The sequence below is a fragment of the Sprattus sprattus genome (genome assembly GCF_963457725.1).
Source record: "Sprattus sprattus genome assembly, contig: scaffold_106, whole genome shotgun sequence".
NCBI lineage: Eukaryota > Metazoa > Chordata > Actinopteri > Clupeiformes > Clupeidae > Sprattus > Sprattus sprattus.
This window is the reverse complement of record NW_027666762.1, coordinates 25,001-41,755: the sequence shown is the minus strand read 5'-3', so window position 1 is coordinate 41,755 and position 16,755 is coordinate 25,001. Positions and strand designations below refer to the sequence as shown.

General features: G+C 47.7%; 1 protein-coding gene across 1 annotated transcript in view; it reads right to left on the bottom strand.

The window, feature by feature from the left end:
- Positions 1 to 2,642: 2,642 nt before the first annotated feature.
- The window catches only part of dedd1 (death effector domain-containing 1), a gene marked incomplete at its 3' end in the record, with an annotated part of 20,183 nt that continues 6,070 nt past the window's right edge, over positions 2,643 to 16,755 (bottom strand). The window contains exons 5-7 of the mRNA XM_080861022.1: positions 4,597 to 4,772; positions 3,180 to 3,374; positions 2,643 to 2,654 (exon numbers count right to left, since the gene is read on the bottom strand). Of these exons, the coding sequence (XP_080717148.1) occupies positions 2,643 to 2,654; positions 3,180 to 3,374; positions 4,597 to 4,772 (383 nt within the window). The remainder of the gene's footprint in view (positions 2,655 to 3,179; positions 3,375 to 4,596; positions 4,773 to 16,755) is intronic.

Genomic DNA, 16,755 nt, shown 5'->3' with positions numbered 1-16,755 from the left:
CCACACAGTACCAGAGAACATCCCACGGTACTCACCGTACAAGTCAGAGGGGGGCAGCAGCAGCAGCTCCTCGAAAGGGGAGGACTGCTCGTCACGCTCCCCTGCGCTGCCTGCGGGGGTCAGCTGACCATCTCCGAAGGGCGGGCCGGTTGATCGGGGGGCCAGCAGCTCTGAGGCAAGGGTGAGCCCCCAGGGCCCGGGGCACCTCAGAGGGGGCAGCCAGGACTCCGGCACCTCCAGGGGGGGCAGCTCGGGCACAGGGCTCTCCGGCCGTCGCTGCTCACTGAAGTCCTGGCTGAAGGAGGCCTTCAGATCCTCTACATCATTGGCGAGAACCTCCATATCAACGGGAGCCACTGTATGCTCGGTGAGGTTCTCAGCATCTTCAGTGAGAACCTCGGTACCTTTGACAGGGGTCTCAGGATCTCCTGTGAGGGTCTCGGGCAGCGGGTTGTCCTCTGAGCTTAGCCCTCTGAGTTGGGCCTCCAGGTCCTTACACAGCTCTGCCATGTTGCGCCTACTCTGGCGGGCAGAACACACCTCCTGCGGAGGGTCTGTCTCCTCATGGCTGGGGACAGGAATGCTGGCATCACTCACCACTTCTCCCAGCTCCAGACTCTCGCTGCGCCTGCTTAGCGCAGCAGGCCCACCAGGGGGCAACGGCGGCCCAATCAAGGCTTTGATGGGGACTTTGTCCCCCTGACTGTTCTCCATTTCCATTCGTGAAATTAAAAGCGATAACTCTCAAGATCAGCCGTTAAGACGGCGCGTGAATCGAACACCGAATGCGTCAGTTATTATTACATAAACTGGAATGCGTTTGTAACCACGGGAACCATAAAATGCGCATAATATGAAATCAAACAATGTAGCAAATCAAAACTTTATTGTGACTCCATCTGTCTACTTCTTAATTATTCAGTTTGTGTGAAAGATTACCCCCTTAGGGCAGTTAAGTGGTCAACTAGCGATTCAGACGCTATCGCTTTTTCAATCCAGTCCTTAACAATTATGTATAGGGTATAACATGGCAAGTCTATATTGATAGGTTGCCTATCAACTTTGGTAGGGTGCAAAAACAAACAATTGTCTATCCCATAAAGTTTTAAAATACACCAACTTCACTTTGGCAGCATCAACGTTAAGTAGGCGTATTTTTACTTAGTCTAGCAATTTTAAACGGATCAGTGGGGCTAATTGTCGCAGGAGCGTGGTCACGTTAGCAGAATGGTTAACGTTATGTGCATTTTACACTTTCATAGTTGGATGGCTAGTGTAGTTTTGTGTAACGGGCTGGTACACCCTGCACAAATGGATGAAAAGCTTTCACACGCATGACATTGCCAGCTAAACTGCAAAAAGACACCAGTTCATGTGTTGGCAAGCTTCCATCAGTGTCAGCTAGGCGGTTGGTGGTGTTTGCAAGGTTTTTGCATGCCTTTGAGGTAGTTAGCTAACTAGTTTTGAAACCGAACTCCTGTTGCTGCTTCAGTGACTCGCTGAACGGGAATGCAGGTGACAGTGCGCGCGCGCCTTGTTCTGTATGCGTGGATAACGGCACTGGTGTGTTACGAACAGACACGAACTTTATTCACGTGCAACAAATCAAAGTCCAGCATCTACCATCTACCACTGCATAACCAACACTTAATGAATGAGAGCAGAATAGTGGTGTGTGAAGACTGAAATACTCCGAGCAAATATAGTGTAGCTATAAAGATGCCTAACGCTGAAACTGAACCGACACACAGAAGACAAGACACACTCATTTGACTGATAAAGACTTCCTTTACCCGAAACTAATTCAAATGTACACAAATATATTTCATTGAGATTTAATTAAGTACAACAAAGGAGAGGTAAAAATAGCCAACCTCCCTGTTACCAGAACAAAGACATCATATACATATTTATTTATTTATTTATCCATTCATTCTTAAATGCACCGTGAGTGAAGGTGAGAGAACCCCCTCCCCCCCCTCCCTCCAGGGGGCGATACTGAGCAGGAGGCAGATGAATGCGATTCTTCTCAACTCAAACACAAGGGACCAGACACTGGTCTGATCAGAACACCCAACTACCCAACTGCTGTAGGAAACCAGGAAGCTTTCTTGTACCCCCCTCCCCCCCACCCCCAGCCCCAGCCCCCCCTTACAGAAAAAAAACCCCACATCAGTTACCCCAGACCACGAAGCCCAGCGACTCTTCCAGCTAATGATCTCATTTCATCAGGTTGAAGTTTGGCATTTAGTTCCCTACTGTTTCACCCCCGCCTCCCACCAGCCACACACACACACACACACACACACGCGTGTGTGTGTGTGTGATTGTGCACCTGTGTGTGTATGGGTACGAATGTGGATGTGTGCTCATTTTTGTGTGTGATTCACACTCTTGTGTGTGATTACCCTGCAGTGCAGACAGTAGGACAGGAGCTGTGTGTGTGTGTGTGTGTGTGTGTGTGTGTGTGTGTGTGTGTGTCCAACTTAACAGCAGTTTGGCTTCCAGTGCAGCCTGACACAACGCAGCATCATCATCAAAATGGTTGTTAGTTCTCATAAATAAATAATATTCCCGTTGGGTCTTCACCGGCGTGGGGAGTGGGAGGGGGGTGCGGTGTTCCGTCACCGGCCTGCCTCTCTTCAGGCCATGAACTGCGGAAAGAAGAGACAGAGTAGCCATCATCATCATCATCATCAACATCACCATGACAGCACATTAGGGGCGTATCACTGTTTAGCTCTCTGGCTTTAAAATGGCCTATACTCCCGTATCATCACACACACACACACACACACACACACACACACACACACACACACACACACACACACACACACACACTCTCTCTCACCTGTGAGGTGCTCCAGGAGGTGTCTGCGTCCCTACACTCACACACACACACACACACACACACACACACACACACACACACACACACACACACACTCTCTCTCTCTCTCTCTGACCTGTGTGTGGTCTGTGAGGTGCTCCAGGAGGTGTCTGCGTCCCTACACACACACACACACACACACACACACACACTCTCTCTCTCTCTCTCTCTCTCTCTCACCTGTGTGTGGTCTGTGAGGTGCTCCAGGAGGTGTCTGCGTCCCTACACACACACACACACACACACACACACACACACACACACACACACACTCTCTCTCTCTGACCTGTGTGTGGTCTGTGAGGTGCTCCAGGAGGTGTCTGCGTCCCTGCTCGTAGTCGTCCTGGTCCACGCTGACCAGCAGCTGCAGGCGGTGGTGTCCGGCGGCCCGGCGGAGGGCGTCGGTCAGGAAGACGTCCTTCAGCGCCTCGGTCAACGCCCCGCTCAGGTAGTCCGCCCAGAACGCGTCCAGCTTGGACACCTGTGTGTGTGTGTGTGTGTAAGATACATTTTATACATGGACAGTTAAACGAATATTAGCCTTTAGCTGTCACTTGAGTCTCCTTTGGTGTGTCAGGATTACTGCTTGGACACCTGTGTGTGTGTAAGATACATTTGAAGTGTGTTTGAGTGTGAGTGTGTGTGTGTGTGTGTGTGTGTGTGTGTGTGTGTGTGTAAGATACATTTGAAGTGTGTGTGAGTGTGTGTGAGTGTGTGTGTGTGTGTGTGTGTGTGTGTGTGTGTGTGTGTGCGTGTGTGTGTGTGAGTGTGTGAGTGTGTGAGTGTGTGAGTGTGTGAGTGTGTGTGTGTGTGTGTAAGATACATTTGAAGTGTTCTGTATTTACTTTTCATTTCGTCATTTAGCAGACGCTTTTATCCAAAGAGACTTACAAGGATGTATACACATTTTGTTTTACATTTATTACACTGATGGCATACTGCACATCAGGAGCAATTAGGGGTTCAGTAATAATAATAATAATAATAATAATACCTTTTATTTATATCGCGCTTTTTCAATGACCCAAAGCGCACAAATGTCGCACAGTGTCTGGCTCAAGGACGCTTTGACAGGGAATCGAACTAGCAACCTTCTGATTACTAAACGAAATGTATGAAGACGTCAGGCAGGGACAGAATGCACTGTGCCAAAGGTAGTCAGACAGTTCAGATGTGTCAGCAGATCAAGAAATGCACAAGTTCTGTTAGCGGGGATTGTACAAGAAGTCATTATTATAGGGTTATTACTATGTGTGTATATGTACAGAGTGGACGCTATGTCACCATCCACTCCATGATCGATAAAGGGGGGCTTGTGGGCCCAGAGTCACTGGGCTGGGCCATAAAAGATTGAACATTGTCTGTGTCTAATCAGAATCCGTTAGTGTAGTGCTGATGTAATACTCTTGACTGCACTGCATTGATGCTGTATTGTATCATCATTTAACAAGTCAACTTATCTTGATACAAAAAGCTTCGTCCGGTCTGACTCCTCTCTAAACCAGCACACGCAGGTAGAAAACACCTAACAACACACACACACACACACACACACACACACACACACACACACACACACACAGACACACACACACAGACACACAGACACACACACACACACAGACACACAGACACACACACACACACACACACACAGACACACAGACACACACAGACACACACACACACGATACCTCACACACCTCGGAGAACTTGATGTCACAGTTGATGGAGCCCAGGTCCCGTGCCCGCAGCATGGCGTTGGCCCGTCCAAACAGCTCCAGCTGCCTCGCCAACGGATCACGCTTGTCTGAGGACACGGACGCACGCAGGACAGACTCCTGCTCCGAGTACTCAGGACGCACACGCAGACGGATATCTGAAGAGAGAAAGAGAGAGAGAGAGAGAGAGAGAGGGAGAGAAGACAGAAAGGAGGAAGGTGGTGGAGAGAGAGTGAGAGAGGAGAGAGAGAGAGAGAGAGAGAAGGAGAGGGAGATAGAGAGGGAGTGAGAGAGAGAGAAAGGGAGAGAGGGAGGGAGAGAGGGAAAGAGAGAGATAGAGGGGGAGAGAGAGAACACATGGTCAGTGAGGTGAAGGCAATGAGTGTGTCCAATCACAGTGCTGCATTCACACACACACACACATAATTAATAATGATGTAAAGAGCTGCTGCATTCACACACACACATTAAAAATGATATAAAGAGCTGAGAGGCCCTGCCCTCCACACACACACACACACAAACACACACACACACAGAGACCCTGCACACACAAACACACACACACAGTGAGGCCCTGCCCTCCACACACACACACACACACACACACAGACCCTGCACACACAAACACACACACACAGTGAGGCCCTGCCCTACACACACACACACACACACAAACACACACAGCGAGGCCCTCCAAACACACAGAACGCCTTAAGTTTTCCCATCACACACCCTCGACCCTGAGGCACCCTCGGCATCATGGGTAGAGAGGGCTTGTGGGCACTGTGCCAGGCAGGGTGACGGCATCTGCCCACGCAGCAGGACGGGTGGCATTCAGGTGGCATGGTATGAAACCCAAGTGGAGTGGGTGCTTATGGGGCATTGGATTAGACTTGGCTGACACTGGTTGGCGGAGTAAAGAGTGGAACTGATGACCTCACCACACCTGACAGCTCTGTATGAACTCTGACCTTGTTCAGAGTGTTGAGTGGAACTGATGACCTCACCACACCTGACCTCTGACCTTATTCAGTGTGTTGAGTGGAACTGATGACCTCACCACACCTGACCTCTGACCTTATTCAGTGTGTTGAGTGGAACTGATGACCTCACCACACCTGACCTCTGACCTTATTCAGTGTGTTGAGTGGAACTGATGACCTCACCACACCTGACCTCTGACCTTATTCAGTGTGTTGAGTGGAACTGATGACCTCACCACACCTGGCAGCTCTATATGACCTCTGACCTCGTTCAGTGTGTTGAGTGGAGGACAGGAGAGCACCCTCAGGTGTGGGGACTGGGGGGTCACGCGGGGGTCACGTGACTGATGGCCCTCAGAAGCCAGGGGTTCAAACACATGAGGTGACCCTGAACTGGAGGACATCCTGGGAGAACACATGGGGTTTGAACCCTGATCGAATGAGTGTGGCAGGACATGAGGCAGGACAGAGACACTGGTTATGGCAGAAGCACAGGGGCATTCAGACAGAGAGGGCAGAAGCACAGGGGCATTCAGACAGAGAGGGCAGAAGCACAGGGGCATTCAGACAGAGAGGGCAGAAGCACAGGGGCATTCAGACAGAGAGGGCAGAAGCACAGGGGCATTCAGACAGAGAGGGTGGAGATACAGAGAGGGCAAAGACACAAGAGGCATTAAAGCAACGACACAGGGGGCATTAAGGCAGAGAGGGAAGAGATACAGGGGCAATAAAGCAGAGAGGGGCAATAAAGCAGAGAGGGTAGAGATACAGGGGTATTAAAGCAGAGAGGGCTATTAAAGCAGAGAGGGGTATTAAAGCAGAGGGGGGTATTAAAGCAGAGGGGGGTATTAAAGCAGAGAGGGGTATTAAAGCAGAGGGGGGTATTAAAGCAGAGGGGGGTATTAAAGCAGAGAGGGGTATTAAAGCAGAGGGGGGTATTAAAGCAGAGAGGGGTATTAAAGCAGAGAGGGGTATTAAAGCAGAGAGGGGTATTAAAGCAGAGAGGGTAGAGATACAGGGGTATTAAAGCAGAGAGGGGTATTAAAGCAGAGAAGGGCATTAAAGCAGAGAGGGGCATTAAAGCAGAGAGGGGTATTAAAGCAGAGAGGGTAGAGATACAGGGGTATTAAAGCAGAGAGGGCTATTAAAGCAGAGAGGGGCATTAAAGCAGAGAGGGGCATTAAAGCAGAGAGGGGCATTAAAGCAGAGAGGGGCATTAAAGCAGAGAGGGGCATTAAAGCAGAGAGGGGTATTAAAGCAGAGAGGGTAGAGATACAGGGGTATTAAAGCAGAGAGGGGTATTAAAGCAGAGAGGGGCATTAAAGCAGAGAGGGGTATTAAAGCAGAGAGGGGTAATTAAGCAGAGAGGGTAGAGATACAGGGGTATTAAAGCAGAGAGGGTAGAGATACAGGGGTATTAAAGCAGAGAGGGGTATTAAAGCAGAGAGGGGTAATTAAGCAGAGAGGGTAGAGATACAGGGGTATTAAAGCAGAGAGGGGTATTAAAGCAGAGAGGGGTATTAAAGCAGAGGGGGGTATTAAAGCAGAGAGGGGTAATTAAGCAGAGAGGGTAGAGATACAGGGGTATTAAAGCAACGACACGGGGGAGCATTAAGACAGAGACAGGGGGCATTAAGGCAGAGAGGGCATAGACATGGGCAATATGGCAGCCTTAGGTTAAGGGCTTTAAGATTGGGGCATTAAGGCAGAGAGGCAGAAGAGGCTCAAAGCCACGGGCGTGTGTATGGGCATAGATACAGGGGCAGTAGAGGCTTATAGCCACGGGTGTGTGTGTGGGCATAGATACAGGTGTGTGTGTGTATGGGCATAGATACAGGGGCAGTAGAGGCTTATAGCCACGGGTGTGTGTAAGGGCATAGCAGACAGATACCTGGCGCAGACACCAGTAGTGTAGGGGTAATAGAGTGTGCAGGGGTAAAAGAGTGTGCAGGGGTAATATAGTGTGCAGGGGTAATAGATACAGGGGTAATAGATACAGGGGTAATATAGTGTGCAGGGGTAATAGATACAGGGGTAATAGATACAGGGGTAATAGAGTGTGCAGGGGTAATAGATACAGGGGTAATAGATACAGGGGTAATATAGTGTGCAGGGGTAATAGATACAGGGGTAATAGAGTGTGCAGGGGTAATAGATACAGGGGTAATAGAGTGTGCAGGGGTAATAGATACAGGGGTAATATAGTGTGCAGGGGTAATAGATACAGGGGTAATAGAGTGTGCAGGGGTAATAGAGTGTGCAGGGGTAATAGACACAGGGGTAATATAGTGTGCAGGGGTAATAGACACAGGGGTAATAGAGTGTGCAGGGGTAATAGATACAGGGGTAATAGATACAGGGGTAATATAGTGTGCAGGGGTAATAGATACAGGGGTAATAGAGTGTGCAGGGGTAATAGATACAGGGGTAATAGAGTGTGCAGGGGTAATAGACACAGGGGTAATAGAGTGTGCAGGGGTAATAGATACAGGGGTAATAGATACAGGGGTAATATAGTGTGCAGGGGTAATAGATACAGGGGTAATATAGTGTGCAGGGGTAATAGATACAGGGGTAATAGAGTGTGCAGGGGTAATAGATACAGGGGTAATATAGTGTGCAGGGGTAATAGATACAGGGGTAATAGAGTGTGCAGGGGTAATAGAGTGTGCAGGGGTAATAGACACAGGGGTAATATAGTGTGCAGGGGTAATAGACACAGGGGTAATAGAGTGTGCAGGGGTAATAGACACAGGGGTAATAGAGTGTGCAGGGGTAATAGACACAGGGGTAATATAGTGTGCAGGGGTAATAGACACAGGGGTAATAGAGTGTGCAGGGGTAATAGACACAGGGGTAATAGAGTGTGCAGGGGTAATAGACACAGGGGTAATAGAGTGTGCAGGGGTAATAGACACAGGGGTAATAGAGTGTGCAGGGGTAATATAGTGTGCAGGGGTAATATAGTGTGCAGGGGTAATATAGTGTGCAGGGGTAATAGAGTGTGCAGGGGTAATAGACACAGGGGTAATAGAGTGTGCAGGGGTAATATAGTGTGCAGGGGTAATATAGTGTGCAGGGGTAATAGAGTGTGCAGGGGTAATAGACACAGGGGTAATAGAGTGTGCAGGGGTAATATAGTGTGCAGGGGTAATATAGTGTGCAGGGGCAGCATGTGGGATGGGGGGAGGGCAGCATACATACTGGAGTCAGAGCGGCGCTGGGGTGTGATGTCATTTCCTGTCATGTGATTAGCCCTGAGGTCAGAGCTGGAGCTGGACGAGTGGAGCTTCTGAACGAGGCTGAAACACCCCCCCCCCCCCTTCACCACCCCACCCCACCCTCCATCCCACTGTACTTAATACTAAACTAACAAGAGAGAGAGCCACCAGATGAGGACTGCAGTGGTAACACCTCTACCTCTGGGTTTGGCCTCATTCAAAAGTAATCATGTTCATAAAAGAACAGTCAGAATCCTACATGTAGACCCTCTTTCTGAGGGTGCCAGGAGTGACCTCACGTCTCTGCCCTTACGGTGGAGTGACCTCACGTCTCTGCCCTTACGGTGGAGTGACCTCACGTCTCTGCCCTTACGGTGGAGTGACCTCACGTCTCTGCCCTTACGGTGGAGTGACCTCACGTCTCTGCCCTTACGGTGGAGTGACCTCACGTCTCTGCCCTTACGGTGGAGTGACCTCACGTCTCTGCCCTTACGGTGGAGTGACCTCACGTCTCTGCCCTTACGGTGGAGTGACCTCACGTGCAGGGGCATCGTCACAGGACTAGATTAGGCCAGGGCCACTTCAACAGAGACCAGATCAGGCTGTTTAACAGAGACCAGATCAGGCTTTTCCCTGGCTGACAGATGCCACAGTGGCCTAGCTTCTAATGTTGTAATCACCAACAGGCTTCTTCAGGGGCCTGACTGTGTTGTCATGTTCTGCATAGACCAGTAAGAAGGCTCAAAGCTACCGCTTCCCTACTGGTCTATGGAGAACATGAGAACACAGAGCTCCACAATATCAGCCCCACCCGACCCCCCTAGCGACTAGTCCGACAGTAGAGCTAGCTAACCTGACCCACTAGCCACTAGTAGAGCTAGCTAACCTGACCCACTAGCCACTAGTAGAGCTAACTAACCTTACCCCCTAGCCACTAGTAGAGCTAGCTAACCTGATCCACTAGCCACTAGTAGAGCTAGCTAACCTTACCCCCAAGTAGAGCTAGCTAACCTGATCCACTAGCCACTAGTAGAGCTAGCTAACCTGACCCACTAGCCACTAGTAGAGCTAGCTAACCTGATCCACTAGCCACTAGTAGAGCTAGCTAACCTTACCCCCAAGTAGAGCTAGCTAACCTGACCCACTAGCCACTAGTAGAGCTAGCTAACCTGACCCACTAGCCACTAGTAGAGCTAGCTCACCTGACCCACTAGCCACTAGTAGAGCTAGCTAACCTGACCCACTAGCCACTAGTAGAGCTAGCTCACCGGACCCACTAGCCACTAGTAGAGCTAGCTAACTGACCCACTAGCCACTAGTAGAGCTAGCTAACCTGATCCACTAGCCACTAGTAGAGCTAGCTCACCTGACCCCTAGCCACTAGTAGAGCTAGCTCACCTGACCCCTAGCGACTGGTCTGACAGTGCAGTGTTGTTACCCCAGGTATGTGTCTAGTGTGGGCAGGCAGGCATTACAGAGGAACAGTAGAAGTATGGACACAACAAAGGGACTACACAGGGTGTTGAAGCGCTTTCTTTGTTCTCTGCACAGTTGGTCACACACACACCTACAGCCCCACTTCCATGTTTTTGTTTTGTTGTTAAGGTCATTCAGGCTTATCAACTTTAGTCTCTCATTTCTTTATCCTCGAGCAAGTTAATGAATAGTTTACATTGTCTCTTTTACAGTTATACATTAAGCACCTTTAGAACATTTGACACAGCAGAGGTTTCAGATCCAGTCATGGATAATCAGCTACAGAGTGCTAACTCAAATTAGCTACATAGTGCTAACTCAAATGAGCTACAGAGTGCTAACTCAAATGAGCTACAGAGTGCCATCTCAAATTAGCTACAGAGTGCTAACTCAAATGAGCTACAGAGTGCTAACTCAAACGAGCTACAGAGTGCAAACTCAAATTAGCTACAGAGTGCCATCTCAAATTAGCTACAGACTGCTAACTCAAATGAGCTACAGAGTGCTAATACAATTTAGCTACAGAGTGCTAACTCAAATGAGCTACAGAGTGCCATCTCAAATTAGCTACAGAGTGCTAACTCAAATGAGCTACAGAGTGCTAATACAATTTAGCTACAGAGTGCTAACTCAAATGAGCTACCAAGTGCTAACGGAAATTGGTCATGTGGCTACTGCCTGACACTGCTAACCCAATTGATCCTTAGATACGAAGAATTATCATTGCAGCATTTACATCAAACCCTCTGCAGCATTTTTCTGTGGTAGTGATTATTGTGACTGGTTATTGTTTCTCTGGGTCTCAAAGACAGCATTACACACTTCATCATAAAGGCAACAGGAATCCCTTCAGTCAGCTCTGCACATGAACTTACACACTCACATTTCACTCAGAGGAACGTCTGTTGTTGTTTTGTTTTTTGAAGTTCTCAGTAACATCAGAAGCGAGTGTCCAGCCCCGTTCGCCCCCTCCCCCCCTGGTGAGGGCGTGGTGAGTTTCTGAGGTCAAGGGTCACATGGCGCGGAGAGTGAACAGATCCGTTTGATTCCCGCTGAGCAACAGAGCGCCAGGAGGGGCGAGAGAGCGAGAGCACAGCACCCCCTTTCCCTCAGAGCCTTTTCGCTTGTTACACATCTGTTTTTGGGCAAGGTCATTCTCTCCCTCTTTGTGTGTGCGAGGACGAGCAAGCTGTTTTTGTCCCTGACACACACGCACGCGAGTCAGTCTGATTTTTTGAACTGCAAACACAGAGAAACAGAGAGAGAAGCACATTTTGGGTTGAACTTTTTGAACTTTTTCTTGTCATTGGTTGAGTTCTGGTTAAAACAAGGCAGGCAAAAGCATTGACAGAGAACACATGGACATCAACTCAAGTCTCTCACACGGTTAGGAGCAGGCAGGCAGTCAGAGAGCCCAGGCTCAGTCATGTCAGAGATCTGGGAGCTACAGGACTGTGGCCCTCACGCTGACTAGCTTAAAGGAACATGGCTGAGATCTGGCAGCAACAGGACTGTGGCCCCCACAGTGATTAGCTTAAAGGACCGTGTCTGAGATCTGGGAGCTACAGGACTGTGGTTGTCACGGTGATTAGCTTAAAGGACCATGGCTGAGATCTGATAGCTACAGGACTGTGGTTATTAGCTTAAAGGACCATGTCTGAGATCTGGGAGCTACAGGATTGAGGTTGTCACGCTGACTAGCTTAAAGGACCGTGTCTGAGATCTGGGAGCTACAGGACTGTGGTGACTAGCTTAAAGGACAATGGCTGAGATCTGGCAGCTACAGGATTGAGGCCCTCACGTTGATTAGCTTAAAGGACCATGTCTGAGATCTGGGAGCTACTGGATTGAGGTTGTCACGCTGACTAGCTTAAAGGACCATGTCTGAGATCTTGGAGCTACAGGACTGTGGTTGTCACGGTTATTAGCTTAAAGGACCATGGCTGAGATCTGGCAGCTACAGGACTGTGGTTATTACCTTAAAGGACCATGTCTGAGATCTGGCAGCTACAGGACTGTGGTTATTAGCTTAAAGGACCATGTCAGAGATCTGATAGCTACAGGACTGTGGCCCTCGAGCTGGTTAGCTTAAAGGACCCTGTCAGAGATCTGATAGCTACAGGACTGTGGTTATTAGCTTAAAGGACCATGTCTGAGATCTGGCAGCTACAGGACTGTGGTTATTACCTTAAAGGACCATGTCAGAGATCTGATAGCTACAGGACTGTGGCCCTCAAGCTGGTTAGCTTAAAGGACCATGTCAGAGATCTGATAGCTACAGGACTGTGGTTATTAGCTTAAAGGACCATGTCTGAGATCTGATAGCTACAGGACTGTGGCCCTCGAGCTGGTTAGCTTAAAGGACCATGTCAGAGATCTGATAGCTACAGGACTGTGGTTATTAGCTTAAAGGACCATGTCAGAGATCTGGGAGCTACAGGACTGTGGTTGTCACGTTGATTAGCTTAAAGGACCATGGCTTTGAAGTCAGAGAGCTACAGGACTGTGGTTGTCACGGTGATTAGCTTAAAGGACCATGGCTGAGATCTGGGAGCTACAGGACTGTGGTTGTCACGGTGATTAGCTTAAAGGACCATGTCAGAGATCTGGGAGCAACAGGACTGTGATCCTCACGGTAATTAGCTTAAAGGACCATGGCTTTGAAGTCAGAGAGCTTGGAGTTTAAGGACCACGGCCTTCATGTGGTGTTTCTGGGGCTCAAGAGGACTACAGATCTGATGTATGTCGTTGAGGGTTAGTGTTGCGGCCAGGGTCACCTCCTACACCCACTGCTGGGCAGTTTAAAGAAACAGTCTAGATTTATTCAAGCTCATTGCTGAAGATGCTATGCTGTCAAACTTAGATTTCCACAGACAGTAAATTTGGTGTTTTAGCGGAAAGGAGATCGGTCGACTTAAGGGTTTAGTCTCCTCGGGTTAGCGTTGCAGAATAACCCTAACTTCAGGTTTCATCGGCCTGTATTACTTTAGTGTGAGGTTTGGCGTTTCAAGGTTTACAATCTGACTACATTCATTAATTCATTTCGAGTGGGTTTACACATTCAGCAGTTAATGTGTTGTCTGTGGTTATCAACAGTTTGCTGGAGAGATGCAAGGCTGAGTGAATGTTAAACTGTCACTGGAGCATGAGTAGGTTGGCACCTCAGGGCAATGGCTTGGAACTTTAGAATAGATCATTATTATGACTGCAAGGGGACAACAGGGTCTGTACTAACAGCTGATTGGATAACAGATCCAATGTGAACTAGGGCTGAACGATAAATTGCATTTGCGTTAAAATTCGCGATATGATAAGACGCGGTTTTCTAACCGCAATGTGCACGTTTACAACGTCGGTAAAAAAAAATAATATAAATATATTATTGTTTTCTTAAAATGGTAAATTTTGCATACATTTTGTGTTTAAAAAGTGCATGCCTTGTGTTTATTCTTACAATGACTTTGTTTAAATAACTTAAATGCACAGTGGCAAAGCCAACGATTAGTTTCTGTAATGAGCAGTTAAATAAAAATGTAAAATGTGGGAAAGAATATTTTACACTAAATCTATCGTATATTGTCATATTTAAATCATTCATTACGTCTTGTTGGGGAAAAAAAGAGGATAAACTGGGAAAAAATTTGCATATTAAATCGCAATATTTGGGGGGGGAAATCGCAATTAGATAATTTTCCCAAATCGTTCAGCCGTAATTTGAACAATGCAATCGGTTAATAGATGCAGTGTTCCTGTTTCGAGGCCATCAGCCCTGCGTCTCTGATCTTTAGCACAGGGGAGTGACATAGGCTGACAGGAAAGTGACATAGGATGTGAGGCGTGCTGGAGCTGAAGCTCTCTGCCAGTTGGGTAATTTTCCTCAGAACTCATTCAGTAAAGGTCACAGAGATGCATTTTCAATGGGCAGGTCTCAGGAGCGCAAGGTCTGTGGTCGATCAACCTTCTCACTTAAACACCTGAACATTTTCTTTTCCTGTGAGATTTGGCAGGGTAGTATTTGAATGATCACAATATCTGTTAGTCGGGGTGCTTTTTTGAACATCGCAGCCTTCCAGAAAGTTCTGAGGAACATACTACAAACGACTCTGTGGCGGACTTCTGTAACTATGGAGATCTAGACATTGGCCTGAGGGGGGCAGCACTGAGCAGAGGTCAGAAGTTACATGGAAACATGAACAGCTTGTTTGTGGTTTACCTGCGGCGTGGGCGTGGCTTGCGGGAGAGAGAGCGCCAGTGCAGACACGCACACCTGAGAGAACACAGCAGCTGCGTTTCTTTTTGTCTTTTCTTTTTTCTCTCTATCCATTCTGCACCTTTTTCCTACGCAATCCTGAGTCAACCTGCTGGGATTAAATGCGGAGTCAAGAGAGCAGAGAGCATTTGCACAGGGTTCACAGGTCAAAGTTGAAAAGGTCAGACACAGCACTGTAGGACACTCTGCCGACTGGGAGCTGGAGGATGATTCTATGTTCTTTAGCGAGCGGCATAAACCTGAGCCCTGAAGCACTTACAGGACTGACACAATCTCACACACACACACTCACACACACACACACACACACACACACACACACACACACACACACACACACACACACACACACACACACACACACACACACACACACACTGAGCTGGCCACAGCACCGTAGTCTTGGTGTAGTCTGTAGATAACTGGATTAAACACTTTGACTTGACTTTAACTGAATAACTGGATAGACTGTTAGAATGGTCTTTTAGCGGCTAGTGGTTTAGCGTTCTCATCTGAGCAGAGTCGGGATGAAGGATTACTCAAACACTCTACAGGACTCGGACTTATCTTTATTTATAAACAATACAAAACTTACTGACTGCCAGTTTCTCACTGTTTGATTTGAAGGCTATTTCTGTCAATTATGGTCAAAACACAGTACCTAAAGAAGCACTATTCCGGTAGTTCAGTTATCCACTCAGTATTTTAAAGATGCACGAGCTGTGGATGCAAGACTGTAGATTAAGTAGCGAGAATTCAAAGTAACGTGGAGACAAATATTTTGGGGGATACTTCACGTAGATCATAAACCCTTGAATATAGAAATGACTCCGTGAAATCAGTTGCGAGGTGGAAAAGGTTATCGTGATTTTTGTTCAGAAAAAAACACAGATGCTCCCGGCAACTTGCGTTAGTGACAGGCGCAAATGACGTCACTGAGCCCTCTCCCAAAATGGCCGCGACGATTTTCGCCGCGGCAATGGGCTGAAGGCGTCTACCTATATATGTCTATGGTCAGCAGGGCTGAAGAGTTACTCAAACACTCTGCAGGACTCAGGGATGCCGGGGCTGTGTTATCCAGACCATAGATATCCTATATAAAGGCTAGATGTCTCACGGTGGAGTCTTGAACGTCCGCACAGGAGGCCAACTTGTGACGGGATAACTTCCTGGAGGGATCAGTGGTACGTTAGGTAACGTCAGTGATCTTCACCATGGTTTACACTCTTAGCTCTCTGAAATCTTGACGTATTTAAAAAGGACTTGATTTACAAACGTTATTACCGTGGTAATAATTCTGGATGCTTGAACATGTTGAAATGTGCAGCTTAATTGTGTATCACGGCTAGTCTACTACTCAGCCATTTCACAACGATTGGCGAGGCATAATTGTTGTTTCTTTTCAATATAACTGAAGTTACATATGATAAAACCGAAGTTGCACATGATTTCCAATCGGGTTGGTTAAACATCTTACATTATGATTTCAACAGGAAACTGCTGACTTTATTGCCAGTCAAGATGCCTGACTTTTATGCAGCCTGCTCTATTGAACATTCCCTCGAAACGAGAACCCGTGGGATCACCTTTATTTTATTATATCAGTAATATTGCTTTTATTAAGGTGATAATAACAGTATACATTTATCTCCTGTTGCCATTCTGTATGCTGAGTTTTAGTAGCCTAGATATTGATAGCTTGTGCATGTGTATTTATTGCACCTATCTGTTTTGTTCAATGTTATTTTCATATGAAAACCCATGTTTATAATTCTTCATACGTATGCAGTGTCATAACTACATATCTTACGTGAAAATTTAGCAAGTTCTGGTTATTTAAAAAGTATGTACCACTACCAACACAATGTTAAGGGTGAGCGAGCTATTCCGTCGCAAAATGGCCGCCATGTGTGGACATTAGACTCCGTCGACCAGAAACGCGGGCGAGACATCTAGCCTTTATATAGGATATCTATGATCCAGAGGGTCTCAAAGGTCAAAGGGCACTGAGAAATCGGATGACCTCATCAACGTTAGAGGGCAGAGGGCAGATGACCTCATCCGCAGGGCTAAGGTCAAGAGTTCAGAGGTCAGATGACTACATCCGCAGGGCTAAGGTCGAGAGTTCAGAGGTCAGGTGACTACATCCGCGGGGTTAAGGTTGAGAGTTCAGAGGTCAGATGACTGC